General features: G+C 52.3%; 1 protein-coding gene across 1 annotated transcript in view; it reads left to right on the top strand.

Moving 5' to 3' along the window:
- Nucleotides 1–18,515, top strand: part of SDK1 (sidekick cell adhesion molecule 1) — a 340,546-nt gene that overhangs the window by 110,369 nt on the left and 211,662 nt on the right. Inside the window, exon 3 of the mRNA XM_037057908.1 lies at nt 17,058–17,191. Within this exon, the coding sequence (XP_036913803.1) occupies nt 17,058–17,191 (134 nt within the window). The remainder of the gene's footprint in view (nt 1–17,057; nt 17,192–18,515) is intronic.

Raw genomic sequence — 18,515 nt, 5'->3', positions numbered from 1 at the left:
TCTCCTCTCCATGTCCCATCCCTAGCAGCCAGTCACTGAGACCAGCCCACACTCAGGGGCAGGCAGGGCACCTGAGCCCCGGCTGCTCGGGAGAAGGGGTCCTGGAGCCCGCGGACCGGAGTCACCACTGCCACACACACCGACCCACGGGCCGCGTTGGCCGCGAGGTCACCCACCTGAGCTGCCTCCCCGAGCCCTGCTCACGGGCGTCAGCAGTGGTCAGTGGGCCCAGCCTGCAGCCGTGATGGCTGTGGATTTTTAGTGGTGGGTTTTTAACTTTTCCTCATTACTTCTACAGTTATTAATTTGAACTCTCCTATAAGGAAAGTTCATCTTTTCTCCCTCAGTTATTTGTTATTCATTAATTATTTATAATCGTATGGATTTAACGTCATTTGCTAACTACTAGGATATGTCCCACATGCGTATTCTCATTTTTTATACAATTTGGGGGGGTATTATTACTTTTTAATTCTTTCTACAAACTTGAAAAATATTTATTTTCCATTTTTAAAAACTCAATTGGCATGTTCTTTAGAAGGTTGTTAGATTTGGCAACTAGAGACACCATCTCTGCCCTCCGCTAATCCTCTCACGCAGAAGGACAGCGCACCCCTTGGTTTCCCCTGAGCCCTGCGGGGCCCCCCCGCTTCTCCGTGCTTGGGCACAGCGCTGTGTCAGAGCCCGTTTCCGCTGACCCTGATGGAGGGGCCATGGCCTCCCTCAGCCCTGCTGAGCCCATGGCGGAAGGGCCGAGTTGGATCCATCCGCTTTCGGATGGATCTACTTTAAAATGCTCTGGGTTACTGAGACGTGGATGCTCGGTTGGCGTGTTTCCCAGCTCATTCGACACTTCTCTTCCTTTCCTTTCTAGGTGAAGTTTTGGTTTCTTTCTCTGTAACATGGGAAAAAATATCTTTCCCAAATATCTGGCTGTTTAGGTTCCTTTGAGTGCAAAGTGCACGAGAAAAACCAGGTGTCTCTCGGTTGGGCCGGCGGCACCGGACAGTAGGTCAGGCTTCGGGAGGCCGGCGTCCGGCTTCCTGTTCTAGGCAGCGGTGCCACCAAGCTCCCACCTGGCGTCTGGTCTTACACGGGGCCGTAGCAACTCTCTTTTCTTGCTTGTTTTTAATTCTCTCCTTCTATTGACTCTTAGCCAAGTGGGTATCTGAATAATGACATGTCTGTACCTTTATTCCTGTTTAGGGGGATGGAAATTTCTAGCTGTACTGATACGCCCTTTGGTCTATAAGCAGTTACGTTCTCTTTCTTTAAAGTCATGTGCCGTCGGCCCCCAGACCACATAGCAAACGTCCGGTTTTTCTGCACCATGGCTGCTCACACACACCTCATCCCCGCATCAGAGACCGTGTCCCTCGTACCCCCCCACCCCGAGATGCTTCATGGACCACAGANCCCCCCCCCCCCCGAGATGCTTCATGGACCACAGAGGCACTGGAAGGAAACCCGGGGGGAAGCAGGAGGCAGAGCGGGCCCCGGGTCAGCAGCCCGGTTTCTGTCCTGGCTCCTGGCTCGGGGGGAGCCGACGGCCGTAACTGGCTTTTCTTACCGCCCCCTTTGTTCTTCCTGCCCGAAGTGGGACCTTCCGAACTCAGGTATTTGCACAACCAAATGTAGTTTNGAAAGGAAACCCCAGGGGAAGCAGGAGGCAGAGCGGGCCCCGGGTCAGCAGCCCGGTTTCTGTCCTGGCTCCTGGCTCGGGGGGAGCCGACGGCCGTAACTGGCTTTTCTTACCGCCCCCTTTGTTCTTCCTGCCCGAAGTGGGACCTTCCGAACTCAGGTATTTGCACAACCAAATGTAGTTTTTAGCAATTCTTTTTTCTTTTACTACAGACAGCCCTTGACTTATGATGGTTTGACTTACGACTTTTTGACTTTATGATGGTGTGAAACTGATTCACGTTCGGTAAAATCTCTACTCAGATTTTGAGTTTTCATCTTTTCCTGGGCACAGCGTCAGTGACCCGCAGCCCCCAGGCACCCCCGCCCCGCGCAGGTCAGCAGCCCGCACTCTGCAGCGTCCGTGCAGTTTCGGTTTGCAGTGGGTTTGTTGGGGGGTCACCCCGTGGTAAGTCGAGGAGCATGCGTAAGACGCCCCAAAGCACGGCCGGCTGAACCAGCCCTCGCAAGCTGGCAGCCCTTCAGCAAAGGGAGACACAGATGTGGCCGATAAAATCAGACACACTACTATTTCAGTTATTAGGCATCATTGTATAATTAGCTATTTCATATTGCGGGCTTTTTTCTTTTAATAGCTAAAGTAATCTTTTATCACCATAACCTTTTTTCCCTTTGTGGTGGCTTTAATGAAAACTTTTCTAATGTATCTCTACTTTTCTTTAGAGCATAGTGCGCATAATTTATTCTTTTTTCAATGTCACTTCAAGGTTATAATTAAAAGCCTAAATCCCTACTCCGTGACCCTTAGTGTCTGCTGTATCGTCTAGCGCTTTTTCATTTCCAGTGCGCCGACTGACCTCAGCTGTGCACCGAGTCCTCACAGCTGCATCCGCGTAACTTGTTATTTCCACGGCAGATTGTCAGTGTGCTGTCAACCCCGTCTCTTTCATCCCCCATCCTCAGCCCCAGGGGTCTGATTGTCAAGCTTGACTGAAGCAGAAAAGGGGCCCCGGAAGCCGTAACTGCAAGGCTTCCACCGGATAAGGACCTCTGAGCAAGGTGTGGAAGGTTCCAGAAGACCTGGCTGCTCCCAGCTCGATCGGCTCGTTGTCCCCAGCTGAGCCAGCTCTCGCCTCCTTGGCTCCCTTGGACACCTGTCGCTCACCCTGCCTGCCCTGTCTCAGGGCCCCTTGGCACTCTCTGCCTGGGTCCCCCAACCCCAGCTTCCTGTTGCTCGCCCAGTTTTTCATTACTCGCTTCTCAGCTCCAACATTCGTCTCTCCCAGAAGCTGCAGCCAGAGCCCCCACTACCCACTGGTGTGACTTTCCAGGCTGCTCTGTCCCCATCGAATGAGCTGGGAGTGTTCCTTCTTTTTCTTTTTTCTGGCCTGAGACTTTTGCTCCCCTCCTTTTCCTAAAATGTTTAAGTAATTGTGCATTCACAGAAATCTGTGAAAGTCATTCAGAGAGGCCCGGCACACCGCCCCCCCAGTGGTGACATTTTACATGCCTCCAGCACAGTACCGAGACCAGGAAACTGGCCCGGCACCGTGTGTGTGGCTCTGTCGTGTCAGCGTGTGTAGATTCCTGTCCCCACCTCCTGCCACCCTTGATACACACACCGCCTTCCTCCCCACAGCCCCGCCCTGCAGCCCCTCTCTGATCTGTCGTCTCAGCAACAGTGTGATTCCTCCCCACAGCCCCGCCCTGCAGCCCCTCTCTGATCTGTCGTCTCAGCAACAGTGTGATGTCCAGGGAATCACACCGCACGTGACCCTCGCAGTGCACCCAGGTGCACGTGTCAGCCGGCCCTCCCCCGTCCCTCCCATGGCACTCTGCCGGGAGCCATAATGAAGTTTGTCTAGCTCCTCCCCGTGGAGGCTGGTGGGACCTCCCCTGTCAACACCACATGTCCTGGACAGGCCCCCGTCTTGGCGAAGAGCCAGGCCGCACGGGCCCGGGATGCCCACCTCCGTGCCTCCCCTCCCCCGCCCCTGGGGGAGTGGTGTCTCCTGCAGGGTGTCTCATGGTCTTGACCTTTGGGCGACTCTGGTGGGTGGTCGGCTATGGTTTTTCATGCTGTCCAACCCTGACTGCCCGGTTCCTTGCAATCGTGTTTGGCCAGGTGCCGTTAAACCCTGCTGTCGTGGTAAACCCCAGATGCCTGGTGAGAAGCGTGGCCCAGGACCAAGAACAAACCAGGGAGCCCACGGTCAGCCCCCTGGGAAGGCGGATGGGCGGTTAGTGGTGTGCGGCTGCGCTGCTTGTCCTGGAAACCAATAGCGGGGTCACCAGTGATGGCGGGATGGGGGACGGTTGGGGAAAGCGGCTCTTACCCTTTTTTCTGTGTTCACACACGCTCCCCCTTTTATCCTCAGGTGGGGTGTCTGGGAGCAGGAGCGCTGTTTCCTACACGCGCACCCTGCCGGGCTCCCAGGCCCGTTACCATGGTTAGTGATGTTTGCAGTGGCCGCAGGCTTCCCCCAGGTGGTCCTCTTTAAGTTATTTGTGGCTACATTCAGGGCAGGCCGCCACTCACCCAAGCAAACTGAAGCCGCCTATGTGTTTTCTCGTTTTAGACACATCCTAGGTCTTCAAACAAAGGGTGTATAAGAATTTTTCCCAGGAAAGTCCAAAATTCGTAATTCTTGAGAAAAAAATATCATTCCCTATGTCCAAAGGAAAAGCCGTTTTGCTAATCATCACAGCCAACAGCAGGCCTCCTATCTCTCCTCTTGTGAGCAGGGGCGAAGGCTCTGACCTGTGGGGACAGTGACCTGTACAGCAGGAGCCAGGAAGGCCTGTTTTGGGGGTCCTGGAAGAGGACAGGGAACCCCTGACCACCAGCGTATGAACCCGGGGAGGCGTGGGGCACCGACCGAGACCTGCCGCGTTGTGGGGCCTGTGTCCTGCAGATGGCGTCCCGCGCAGGTGTGCGTCAGACCCACCGGCCACAGCCCCGCCCCACTGTACCACCACTGCCACTGTCAGTGGCCGGGTCGGCTAGGCACTGTCCTGGCCACTGAGGAACCAGACAAGGGTCCCAGATGGGGGGCGGGGGAGAGAGAGGGGCATGGGCACCGCCCTGCTGACCCTGCGACTCTGGTCTGCCTCGGGTGCCGCTCTGGCTCACTGCCTGTCCGGGTCTGGGGGGAGGGACACTGCCTTTGGGGTGGGCAGGGTGTAGAGGGGACTGAATTAGACTCTTGATTCTTCCACTTTCTTTGGGAAAGTTACTTTGCCTCTAAGAGGTGAGTGTCCTGTCTGTGAAATGGGCACAAAAATAGCAGCTAACCCTTACTGAGATCCTGGTGTACGCCGGTTGTCCTGCTGGCCAGTTCCCATACGTTGTCTCATTAGTTTCTCATACGTGCACAGAGAAATAGGGCCCCTCACCACCCCATCGACAGCGAGGGCGCAGGCAGCTTGTCACAGCGGGGGGCGTCAGGGGAGGGGCCCTCACAGGCACCCCACCCTGTCCTCGGTCCTCACCACAGCTCCTTACGAGGCCTGAGGCAGCAGTGGGTGAAGAGCACGCAGCACCACGCCAGGCCGTAGACGGTGCCAGAAAAGTGAGTTCTGCCGTTGCTGCGAGGAGGGCCGTGGACAGGGGCTCCCTGCTGTCCTCACGGGCCACAAGCAGCCCAGGAGTGGGCAGAATGGGGAGGGCCCAGAGGCCACGTCCTCGCAGAGGCAGGTGCAGAACAAACACGCTCGCGCCTGCTGAAGTGGGACGCAGAGAACCTGTCAGGACTCTGAAAATCATTCCAGTGGCGGCCGCCCAACCGCAGCGAGCGGTGCAGCTGGCCGTGCTGGTCAGCACCTTTGGAACGGCTCCGAGCGCAGGTGTCAGCGGTGCCCGGCCCCCTGGGCCCCAGCCCAGCTGGGCACGGTCAGGAGGACTCCTCTTCCCGGAACACCCATTCATTCCACAGTCGACAAGCAGCGTGCTAACCCTCCCTGTGGGCCAGGATTTTAAATGACCTTCAGCCTGTTCATAACCTCGTTTCTCTGCGCTGAGCTTACCCCCTTCCCTGCATTTGTCTGCCGGAGCTGTGTGCGGCCATGGCCAGACCGTGGGCGTCTGGTAATGCAGAGCTACACAGACGCCCTGCCTGTCGTCATCGTCGTTCCAGAAGGGAAGGCCACAGCGACCGTGTTGAGCTTTCTTCTGGGTTTACTTTCATCCTCATTATTGACACAGCCTGCTCTCGAGAGGGAAGCTCTCTTCTGCCCTTTGGGGAGCGTGCGCGCTGCAGGCCCATTGGGAAGGCCCGGCATGTCTGCGGACCAGCTGTAACACCGGAGGCCAGCGCTGGCCGTGGCCCAACCGGGGCTCCTGGCTTCATGGGCACAGCTGCGTCGCTCGGTGATCAAAGGGTGGAGCAGAGAGTAGGCCCTTTTGTAACGATCACGCTCCTTTGAAGAGGAGCCCACACTGTGCCTGCCACTGTCTGCTGTCAGAGAGCAGCTCTCGGGGCACCGCCCCTGCGCCTGGTGCCGGGGGAGGCCGCGCCCTGCGGTCAGCACCTGAGCTGCCGGGCTGCTCGGCCCGCTCGGCCCGCTCGGCCCGCTCGGCCCAGCGCCCCCTCGGCTGCAGGAGGGAGCACCTCACTCGGGACAGAGCAGGACGCAGAGGGGGCGGGCTGGCCTGGAAGCCTGACGCGTCTGCTGCTCAGGGATGGCTTGTCCAGGCCGCCCCGCCCTGGGGACGCTCTGTGTCCAGCAGAGGGTCACCTGCCCTGGGGACGCTCTGTGTTCAGCAGAGGGTCACCTGCCCTGGGGACGCTCTGTGTCCAGCAGGGTCACCTGCCCTGGGGACGCTCTGTGTCCGTCCAGCAGGGTCACCCGCCCTGGGGACGCTCTGTGTCCGTCCAGCAGGGTCACCCGCCCTGGGGACGTTCTGTGTCCGGCAGGGTCACCCGCCCTGGGGACGCTCTGTGTCCAGCAGAGGGTCACCTGCCCTGGGGACGCTCTGTGTCCGTCCAGCAGGGTCACCCGCCCTGCTGTTACTCTTCTTTCCGTCTGGGGGCAACTCTACGCCACCCACTCGCTTTTGGGGCTGGATTGTGTATCGTCTTACTGTGTAACAAGCCACTGAACGTATTTCGGACCCGCCCACTTTCAGAGGGCCTCAGGGATGGGGCTCCCCCACCCCCCCAGGCCCCCCCCCCCCGGTGCCCATCTGATCTGTCATCTTTGCAATGGTTTCCAGATTGAGTGGGCTCCACACTCTGGGGATGTTCCACTACTTAAGGACGTAAGGACCTAAACACGTGTGTTCTACACATAAAGTCTTGTTTCCTTTTCCTTAAAAGGTTTTTTAGCAGAAAGAAAGCCTGGCTCGCCGTTTCCATGCCCAGACCTGAGCTCAGCTTTCGCCTGCGCACTGGTGCTGTGGCCTCGGACCTCGGCGCTGGCTGGCTCCTGCGGCACCCACTGCGGGGCCGTGTGAAAACGTAGCCCAAGGCCCCTGGAGGAGCGCAGGTTCCCTCAGTGCTTCTTCAGACTAGCCAGAGGGATGAGAAACACGCCCTAAACGAATGTATTCCTTCTGGGTGACACCCCTGGTGAAGTAAACCCTGTACGGGTTCTAGCAAGCGGCCCCGTGGCTGTCGATTGCTGCCCCAGGCCGCCTGTTAGGACGGCTCTCCTGGAGGGAGAGCGGTGACTGCCAGCCACACGCAGCCGTGCTCAGAAGAGGCTGGGATTTTCCAGCAGCGACGTCTTGTAAAGTGGGTTTTGTGGCTTGTGTGTCAGATGGGCGGACGTTGTCTGCGGGCCTGTTTGCTAGGTCGTCACACTTGGCTCCTGAGCAGGTGGCTTTGTTTCAGAGAGTAGCAGGGGCGGGTCCCTTGATGACCTCTCCGACAGGTCAATGAGCTGGCAGTGTTTGTGTGGAGATCCGTCACTGAAACTCCAGAAAGTGTTTGATATTCAGCCCCCGAAAGGGGACAGTTGGCACCGTTTACACCAAGCCAGGAGCCAGCTCAGGCTCAGCAAACACTGCCTGAGTGTCAGCCTCCTCATGTCACCACCTGACCTGCACCCCATAAGGCCCTTTAGGTGGGAGTGCCGCCACCCACCTGTTTGACAGGGGCAACCCCAGGAAACGCACCTGAGAGAGCAGAGGCGGGCCAGCCCTGATCCGTCCCTGCCCCCCCACCCAGGGCACAGTGACGGAGAACAGTTGTGGTGACTTCATCCGAGTCCATTGCTTCCTTTGTCTGTGCTCATCTCTGGCCCAAAGCGGAGGTGTCGTCTCAGTGGAGTCTTTGGCATTATAACACATCTGCCCCGGCCTCTCAGGAGCTGGGTTCGGACCCGGCAAACGCACTCCGGGCTCCAGTCTCTTCTCCGCTGCAGTGCAGACAGGCAGGCTGCACCCAGGAGGGGCATCCCTCTCGGTTCCCCTACAGCCCCCGCCGTCCCGCCGCAGCCTCCTCTCCATGGTCATTAGTCGTGCAGACGGGCACCCCCGGCCCCCGTGCTCACAGAGGGCGGCGTGGAGGCCCCAGGCCAGGCCCGGAGGCCAGGTCGGTCGGGTGCCCAGAGCTCCACTGCATGGCGGACACCCAGGCAGCGGGAGGACAGAAGTGAGCGCGGGGTTTCCTCCCGAGCCACTTCCCTCAGCAGCCCCCCGCCCCCCAAACGGTCACGGGTGTCCCCACCTCCCGAACGGTCACAGGTGTCCTGGGCTAGACAGCCGGCCTCTCCGCCCTGTCTGACGTCCCCTCCCCAGCTGAGTTTTCAGAAGGCTGCCACTAGGAAGGCACCTGGGGTCACACCTGCAAGTTCTGCGCTCGGGCCACTGTCCTCTCTAAAGTGCTGTGAAGTACGCAGGCTAGTTTCACACACTGGGGCCTGGACACCATGATCGTGTTTCTTCTTAGAACCTTTGAACATCTCCTCCCTGAGGAGGTGGAGTTCGCTCCCTGGGACTGTGCCCCCGTCTCCCACACCCCTCCCTGCACAGTGACACACGCACACAGCAGGCACTCCATGCAGGCTGACTGGGGGGCTCATTACTCCGCTCTCGACCTGGGTCCTGACTCCAGAATGTATTGGGTTGGCCAAAAAGTCCGTTACATATTTTCTATAAAGGGCACATTTTTTTCATTTTCACCAATAACTTGATTGATTTGGATATTTAGAGTATGTTGGCTACCCCCTGCTATTGGCTTCTAGTGGGCAAAGGCCAGGGGTGCTGCTGAACATCTTCCAATGCATGAGACAGCCCCACAGGAAAGAATTATTTGGCCAAAATGTCAGTAGTGCCAAGAAACTTCACAAACCTCTTTTGACATGTTTCATCAGTCACGGCTCTGTCTCCATACGCCGCACAAATCTTTTTTTACATTTCAGTTGTGTTTTTACCTTCCTTGAAATAATAAAATATAGTGCTCCAAAAATATTGTCTTCTTCCATCTTCAATATTAAAATGGCTGCACAAAAATTCACAAATTTTCATTAAAAACTTTAATGCACACTGATATGACAGCTGTCACACATAATTTAACAAAATTTTTTCAAATGAAGTTGAAGATGACTAAGCACCACCAGAGACTTCCAGCCAAGATGGAGGCATAGGTAGATACATTTTTTTCTCCTCATACAACCTAAAGGACAACAACAAATGTAAAAACAAAAACCAACTAGAACCACCAGAAAATCAAACTGTGTGGAAGTCTGACAACCAAGGACTTAAAGACACATTCATCCAGACGATAGGAGGGATGGAGATGGCCACCGGAGCACAGAGGACTCAGCAAGGCCGCAGCTGGGGGACCGGGTGGTCCCACATTGTGTGTGGATGAACCGGGAGGAACTACTTGAGAGCAAACAGACCAAGCAACCCAGGCCTCCAGTGCAGGGAAATAAAGCCTCAAAGCCTCTGACTGGAAGAACCTGTGGGGCTTGCAGCCATGAGAGACTCCCAGCCTCACAGGAGAGTTTGTGGGAAAGACCCACAGGGTTCAAGTTCACCCACCTGGGAATTGGCACCAGAAGGGCCCAGTTTGCTTGGGGGTAGCAGGGGAAGTGACTGAAGCCTGCTGAGAGCAAGTGGCATTGTTCCCTCTCCAACCCCTCCCCCACATGCAGCAACACAATGCAGCGACGTGGGTCAGCCCACCCTGGCGAATACCTAAGGCTCCGCCCCTTACTATGTAACAGGCACACAGAGACAAAAGAAAATGGTGCAAATGAAAGAACAGATCAAAGTTCCAGAAAAAATACAACTAAGCAATGAAGAGATAGCCAACCTATCAGCTGCACAGTTCAAAAACACTGGTAAGCAGGATGTTCACAGAATTGGTTGAATTTTCCTCACAAAATAGAGGAAAAAGTGAAGGTTGTGCTAAATGAAATAAAGGAAAATGTAGAGGAAACCAACAGTGACAGGAAGGAAACCGGGACTCAAATCAACAACTTGAAGAAAGGAATAAATATTCAATCAGAAGAGAATAAAGAAACAAGAATTCAAAAAATGAGAGGCTTAGGAACCTCCAGGACAACTTTAAATGTTCCAACATCCAAATCATAGGGGTGCCAGAAGGAGAAGAGGAAGAGCAAGAAACTGAAAATGTATTTGAAAACACAATGAAGGAGAATTTCCCCATCTGGCAAAGGAAATAGACTTCCAGGAAGTCCAGGAAGCTCAGACAGCCCCAAAGAAGGTGGACCCAAGGAAGCACACACCAAGGCACATCATAACTACATTACCCAAAATTAAAGATAAGGGGAGAATCTTAAAAGCAGCAAGAGACAAGGAGGCAGTCACTTACAGAGGAGTTCCCATCAGACTGTCAGCTGATTTCTCAAAAGAGACAGGCAAGAAGGGGCTGGAAAGAAGTATTCCAAGTCATGAAATCCAAAGACCTACAGCCAAGATTGCTTTATCCAGCAAAACTTTCATTTAGAATGGAAGGACAGATAAAGTGCTTCTCAGATAAGGTCAAGTTCAAGGAGTTCATCATCACCAAGCCCTTATTATATGAAATGCTAAAGGGACTTATATAAGAAAAAGAAGATGAAAAATATGAACAGTGAAAGGACAGCAAACACACAGTTATTAACANCTAGAACAGGAACAGATTCCCAGAAATGGAGATCACATGGAGGGTTATCAGTGGGGAGGGGGAGGGGAGAGAAGGGGGAAAAGGTACAGGGAATGAGAAGCATAAGTGGTAGGTAGAAAATAGACGTGGGGAGGTTAAGAGTAGTATGGTAAGTGGAGAGGCCAAAGAACTTATGTGTACCACCCACGGACATGAACAAAGGTGGTGGATTACTGGTGGGAGGGGGTGCAAGTTGGAGGGAAATAAAGGGGGGGAAATAGGATAACTATAATAGCATGATCAATAAAAATATTTTAAAATTTGCAAATTATACAAAAGTTTAAAAAGTTTAAAGTTTAAAAAGTTTAAAAGAAAGTTTAAAAAGAAAATAAGTATCAATCTCATCTGAGGAAAAAAGAGCAAACAACAAGAAAAACACCGCTAGAGCCATCTTACACAAAAAACACAACATGCTTTTCGGCGAAGCCAGCAGCTGCAAACTCAAAAAGGAATCGTTGCAGCGAATCTGTGACTGCGAACACCTGAATGCTCTCTTCCATCGTTCATCCAACACGTATCAGTGACCACGCACTGTTGTCAGGCCCTGTGTGTCCTTCATTCATCCAACACGTATCAGTGACCACGCACTGTTGTCAGGCCCTGTGCGTAAACACTGGGGCTCAGGTGTGTGGGGGGCAGAACGTGCGTGTGTCTGAATGTATTTCACATCCAACATTACTCGAGTTATCGTTCTAGAAAACCCACCCTGTAACGTAATCCCATTTTATCTGTAACTAAGAGTTGATAGTTCAAATAGAAGAATTAAATGTGAAGGAGAATTTACACATAAATGTAATTCTGTTTTTTCTGTATATTTGCCATTATGGAGTTAACACATGTGCCCTAGCAAAAGTCTCCACATTAGACTCGATGGAAATGTTACTGGACCACCAGGGCTGAATGGCTCCCTCCCGTCTCCAGTAGTGTCTTCCCTCTCTGGTCGCCTTCAGTCTCCCTCCCGCCGCAGGGCGGTACGCCTCCCACAGGACGACCACAGCTCTCGGACAATCATGTCCACTGGCTTTGTCCCGGGAGCCCACCGCTCCGTGTCCACGGCGCTGAACCGCAGCCCCGCTCACCCCACTTCCTGCCACGCCTGCTGAGCGTGCCCGGATCCCGTTCTCGAACTCAGCCCATCTCATCCTGGCTGGTGGTGGGAAGTTTTGAGAAATGGGTTTCCAGAACCTTCACTCGCTCTGCAGCCGTTCTCTGGACTCAGGGCGCGGTCAGCACGAGCGTCTCCTTCATGACTGAGGCAACAGGTCATTCTGGTGCCTCCCCGTCACTGAGCCCCCAGAGGCTCACTCCTGCCCAGACTCCTGGGAAGCAAAGTCCGTTCTCATCATTACACAGTAAGGGGAGTTGGTCCATTTTGAGGCTGTCTGCCCTGAACTTGCTGTTAAACTGTGAGGGCTGAGATCCAGATTGTATTCCAAACAGTAAACCTTACAACCAACTCATTAAAAAGTTGTTTAATTAAAATGGAGCGTGTTTTAAATCATTTTTATTTTGTAAGGGCTTAAAAACAAATGTTCTGCATTTTTCTGCACTGATTTCTAATGTCCTTGAACACCCTTTGAAACTAACCAAGTGCTGTTTTAATATTTGTGCTAGTAAAACCACAGACCCAAATTATACTTTCATATTTTATGGGCAAAGCCCTCATTTTACTGAACCTTTCACTGAATTTTCATCATCATGTATAAATTAACGTGTATATTGCCATCCTGGTTTGTGTTGAAAGTGTCAAAGATCAAAATACTTGGTGATGACCGAGGAAATGTGTCCTTTCCTGAAAGACAGGCAGGGGCTGCACTGCGCGTTCTGGGGCTCAGCACGGTGCCCCTGGCTCAGGTGTGTGCCCGTCCACGCGAAGTCAGGACTGGGGACTCACACGGTGGATGACGAAGTGGCGAGTGCAGTTACTTGGTTCTGTTTCCATGGTGATCAGCCGAACACCTGTTCATACTCTTCCTTCCTGGTCTTGAACTATTTTCATCTGTTGTAAGTCCAGTGCTTCTGGAATTAATGTCAGCATCCTATCCACAGGTGTTCCGTGTGGCGTGGGGAGCACGTGGGCCCCTCAGGTGCGGCGGGAAGCTCATGGTGGGTCTCCCAGCTGGTCCCCCCCACCCCTGCCCCAGCCCCACACACATACACCACCTTCCACCAGGTCTTTGATCAGTGCCGATGGTTCGAGACCCCGAGTCGCTCCTTCGAGCTCTCATCTTTTCTGAAGCAGAGCGTTCTTACTTTGCTCACTGCTTCAAGAAAGCGCTGGGAGAATCCGGTGAAAACCCCAGAGCACCTGGAGAGGGCCCCGTCGAATCTGTCCTCTCTCATTGGAGTAGCCCCGGCCCCTTGCTGCTGGGCCAGCTGGCCACTGTCCCCTCAGGGGGCCCTCCCCACACCCTGACTCTACAGACGGCTCCCTAGGGACCCGGCACAGGCTTTCCTGAGCTGGGTGCCTTTGACCTGCCTGGGACTACGTTCTCCTGTTTATTTTTTCCTTCTTTATTATCACCTCTTGGAATTAGAAGTTAGAGGGATAAGGTTTCATTTGGATCATTAGAATTAAGATGGGGAAGACTAAGAAAATAATTTTACATAAAACCATACATTTATTTTGATAAAGTTAAAATATGGGAAATTCTCTCTGGCTTTAATTGTTATTTTTTGTAAAGTCAATATAAGTTTGAAATTAGTACTTTGGAATTATGTTATAATAAAGCCATGGAGTTCATATTACGGGCAAAATATTAAACTTGGCTACCATAATTACTCAGCATGTCCTTGCATTCATTTTGAAAATTGGTATTCTTCTAATAAAAGTGATACTTATCTATTGTGGAAAAATTGGAAAAATATTTCACAGTATAGAAATCAAAAGCAAAAACGTATACTTTTTCCACTCAGAGCCAACCACTGTTAACATTTTATATATTACATATATATTGAAACCCCTGTATAACACGGTTTTTTTTTATGCACAAGGGACACATACTTTTTAATCATTTTCAGCCCAAAGCAATGACATTGCATATGCCCTTTGGAATATGTGTCAGGATGCCTTTCACTTCTGGTAACAGAAACCCTGACTTCAGCAAGTGGAACCTGAATGAAGAACGTCAGCTCGCGGAGTAGGAAGCCCGAGGCAGGAAGTGTGCGGGGTGGTTCACAGACCCAGTCAGCGTGTCGGGATGGAGTGCTCAGGCACTTCCCACACTCTCTGTCCTGCCACTGACACCATCGGCTCTGTGCTGAGACCCAGCCCCACGTGGCCACTCTGTGGCCACGGCATGACCATGGCTACTGGGGACACCACGTGTCCTTGTCTAGTCGGGGGGAAGAAGCTTGATCCCGACCGTGGGATGGAAGGCCTGCCCTGTGTTCTGACGAAACCAACTAGGTCTGGCCACCCCAGACCGAGGGCAGCCACCAGGTCCCTGCCACAGGCCAGCAGTCTTCCACCAGGGCTCTCAATCACTGGTGAGATTATTGGATTACTATGACGGATTCAGACTACTGGGCAGGTTCCCCAAACCGCCTGCTGCTCTCCGTGGTGGAGACTTGCAAAGACACTGGAACTCCGCCCCAACCTCAGCAGCCTAACCTCCTTCCTGTCCAGTTACGAGCGTGCATCAGGGTTGCGTGGAAGGACTGTTCCGCCTCCTTCCCCATCACTGCCCCTTGGCTTTGCTCTCCTTGGGCCCGGCTCTCGAAATCCTGTCCTTTCTGCCTTCGTGTGCACACTGCCTTCACTCGGGGTCCCCAGAGGTCCCACCGAGCTGGGCTCCTGGCAGCCGCATACTTCCTGGCTGGCCTCCAGCAGACGTAAGAAGCCTGGTCCTTCCCTTGGGTCCAGTTGGGCCAACGTGGGTCCCATGCTGATTCCTTGTCATCTTCACTGTGGCCGGACCCCCTTTACCATCCTCTGAGGATCAAGGTCCAAACCCGGTGCTGGCCATGGACTGACTCGCTTGCATCCACGGCCACCTGGGAGGGTCCGGGCCCCACAGCAAAGGCAGGTCTGATGGGAAAGAGGACCCAGAAGGGACGCCTTCCAAGACCGCTCTCCACTTAAGCATCACAAAGTCATCAGGGTTTGAAATTAAGGTGAATGTTGTTAGGTATTTTAATTTTCATTTTACAGTCAGTTTTCTTAATAAAAGATTGTGTTCAGAAAGAGTTGGGTAGAAAAACAGGTACGTTTTCTGGGGAACTGACCCTTACTAATTTAATGTTCTCCAAAGTTTGGGCACTTTTATGGTGCGTTTTTGACAGTAGATAAGTTTTCTTCCTGAGTTTTGACTTAAACTGGTCCAACAATTAAAAACTAAAAGAAAAACTCAGCTTAAAGATACAAATGATAGTAAATGTAAATTTTAATATTTAATATTTGTATTCCTTATGTGCTGTTAAGTTTTCAGTGCCCTTAAAACAATACCATATGATACAGAGAATTATGGGCATTTTTGGAGAATAGTTCTGAGAAATAACAGGTATATTTGAAATCACTTAAGCAAAAATCAGATGTTAAAGAAAAACGCTATTGTTTTTAAATTGTAGTATTAAATGTGTAACTTCATGTGTAATAAATACTCATATTTAATTCTAGGTGCCAGTATAACAAGTACTAAAGTAAAATGGAATAATTTCTATGGTTCTCTAAAAGAATCTATAAAGGAATCATAAATATTATAGTGAAAGTTAAAAAATATTTTTATGGGACTAAAAATTGAAAACTTCGTAACAGACATTTTCTTAAGCTAGAAATGAGCTGAGTGAGTCATAGAGACCTGAAACTGTAGTAAGTCCCAGGAAAACCCTGAATGAGCACTAACTTCTTAAGATAAGTTTATGTAACTTATCTTTTATGGACAAAAATCAAGGGTGCTTGAAAAAGCTTTCCAAAAGGGAGCAGGAAGAAAAAGATTACTATAAAAATCCTCACGGGAGGTTTTGTGTTTTGCATTGTTTATCTGGATGCCGAAGGGCTGTGACTCTCTGGGATTTACAAACAAATCAACAAAACATGTCTTTGTGGAGGAGCACAGTTGTGAGAGGTAAAGTCCAGCCCAGGAGCCAGGTGGTCCTCGCCTTTTGGAAATAAGAACACAGACGGACGACACTGCGGTGCTCGGAATGCGTCTCCCTCTCAGAGCCCAGTTCACCAGCCGAAGAGACTCGCACTCACCTTCGTGGTTTTGTCTTCATCAAATTCCGCTTTCCCGCCTCCTTCGCTGGGAACAAGCACACAGAGCCACAGCGTGTGCACGGGGCCTAGGACACGTGTTTAAACTAAAAGCTGCTTGGATTTATGGAAGTTGTGTCTGTATCAGTTTTCTTCTTCCTTTAAGTGAGTCACCGGGTGAGTCTGCGTGTGACACGGTTGGCAGAGCACCAGCGTACGTGTGACAGGACGCACTCTGCCCTCCCTCGTCGCTGCCTCGCTGTGTTACCTCGGCCAACGATGTAACCTCTCTGATCCTGTTTGCTCATTTCTAAAGAGGGCAGGCAGATGGCTCGAAGATGTCTCAGAGGTTCCTTTTCACAATGGAGTTGGGATTTATGGGAAGGATTCAGGGGTGACCGACAGGCTGCTAGCCCTTCTGGGGGACCGGGGCCAGTGCAGGCGAAGAGCGTGGGCCCTGGACTGACACAGTAGTTCTGAGAGACGCACGCCCACTGCGGCTCCCCTGCTGCCTGCAGTCTAGAGACAGACACGCAGCGGCCCCAGTGAGGCTGCCCGCGGTGGAGCGTCACCACCGATCCGTTTGCCCGGTCCAGGTCTGGCGGTCCGGCCCTCCATTTACAGGGTTTGGCCTGGTCCAGCCCCACCTGAAGGAGAACTTTTCAGGGATCCTTCTAGCTTGTTTTGTAATCAGTTCCCCAAGGTGCCCGGATATATATATATATATATATATATATATATATATATATATATATATATATATGTATATGTATATATGTATGTGTGTGTGCGCGCGCGCGCACGCTCGCCCAATGTTGCCTTCCTCCTAGCTGAGTATGGGGACAGGTAAGGGGCACCTGGAGGCTGTGACCCACCGAACTGGCACAGGGGTTGGGGGGAGTAGGTCAGCTGCACTTGAGGGGCTGCCGCGTGTCCCTACAGACAGACCAGGGGTTCATTCGTTCCTGCCCTTGCAGGCCCTGTTTTGACCTTAAAAAACCTTGGGACGTCCCTTCACTGTTGGCCTAGTAAGTTGCTCTGTCTTACAAACAAGAGTTTCCTCAGAGTGGCTCTGACGCTGTCCCTTCTCTTCTCTGACACAGAGCCATCACACTGGACAATCAGCTGGTGATCCTCGCGGCGGCGGCAGGTGACGCGGGGGCCTACTACGCGCAGGCCGTCAACGAGAGGAACGGAGAGAACAAGACCAGCCCGCCCGTCCTCCTGAGCATAGCCAGTGAGTTCTGAATCCCTCCCAGTCACCCTGAAAGTGGGAAAGTCGGACCCAACGCACAGCCGTGGCCTCGTGGGGGCCTTTTGCACTGGGCCGTTAGCTCCCTGGTGGCGGCGTTGTGGTTCAGTACTGACCGAGGTTGCTTCCTGTGAAATCATAGGCAGAAAATGTGAATATAACTCGTAGTTCTGAATGCAAACTCATTTGTTTGGAGGATTAAAATATATTTTTTGCTTCCATGCACTTTTTAATGTGTACTGTTTCTAACAACAGACGTCTTCTCACTTACGGGAATTATATCTGCTCTTATCTGAGACGAGGGCATGTTCTCTTAATTTAACAATGAAATCCTTGAGAAAATACATACACTAATATGATTGTGTTCAAATTAGCAATATTTCTTAAGCACAATCAGCTGGTCATTTTTTTTCTACCTGATTTAACTGAATCAGGTTGAGAATGCACACAAATCACAGTTACGTGTCCAGTTTATTTAAGGACATTCTGTTTGAGGAGACTTAGTTCGAATGTTTGGCCTTTGAAAGAAGGCTCCAGAAATTCTGCTAGCAGGAGGTAACTGCTGGAGGTGGGAAAGGACCAGAAGCAAGAACCCCGAACAAAGGGAGATGGCGGCGTTCGGATTGGACGGCGTGCCGCGGGACGCTGGCTGCACGCAGCTCCGTGGTGGGCAACGCAGCGCCCGTGCCTTGGGGGGGAATGCAGCCGGGAAAGGCTGAGATGAACTTCAGAGCGCTGGGATCACATTGTACCAGAATAAATTCAGTGGCTTTGTCTGTGCGGGAATGGATTCCACCTTTTTAAAGAACGCCTTGAAGGAATGGCTCCCCCCTCCAGGCAGTTTGAGAAGTTCTGTTTTGGGCATGGGATAGGATTGTGGTGTTTGCTTGTGGTCCTTGGGGGTCACGTGGCTTCTAGTAGGATTTTTCTGAGTGAATGTTGGTAGCAAACCCTGGGACAGGAGACGGGAAACTGCCTGTTCTCCGTCACGTGCCCCGCACCTTCCTGGCCCTGTCCTGCTGGCAGCCCCTTGAGTCCTTGGAAGGAGCTGAGCGCGGGTCTCCAGACGACAGGCCGAGCGCTCAGCTGGCGGTCGGCGCCGCCTTCGCAGTGCCGTGGAGGGTCGTGTCCCTGGACTAGGTGTGGGGCTCACGGAGCCCGGCGGTGCATGGTGCGCTGGGATTGAAAGGACCCCCGAATCAAGAATCGTTAGAAATGAATGTACACGATCACGATTGCTTCAACATGGATAAGAAGGGATGGGAATTGTCTCACCAAATAGACTGTGATCAAAGATCTTCAAATATTG

The sequence above is a fragment of the Sturnira hondurensis genome, unplaced genomic scaffold, assembly GCF_014824575.4.
Source record: "Sturnira hondurensis isolate 20B ecotype Veracruz unplaced genomic scaffold, ASM1482457v3 Scaffold0009733, whole genome shotgun sequence".
NCBI lineage: Eukaryota > Metazoa > Chordata > Mammalia > Chiroptera > Phyllostomidae > Sturnira > Sturnira hondurensis.
This window is presented reverse-complemented; position numbering and strand designations above follow the sequence as displayed.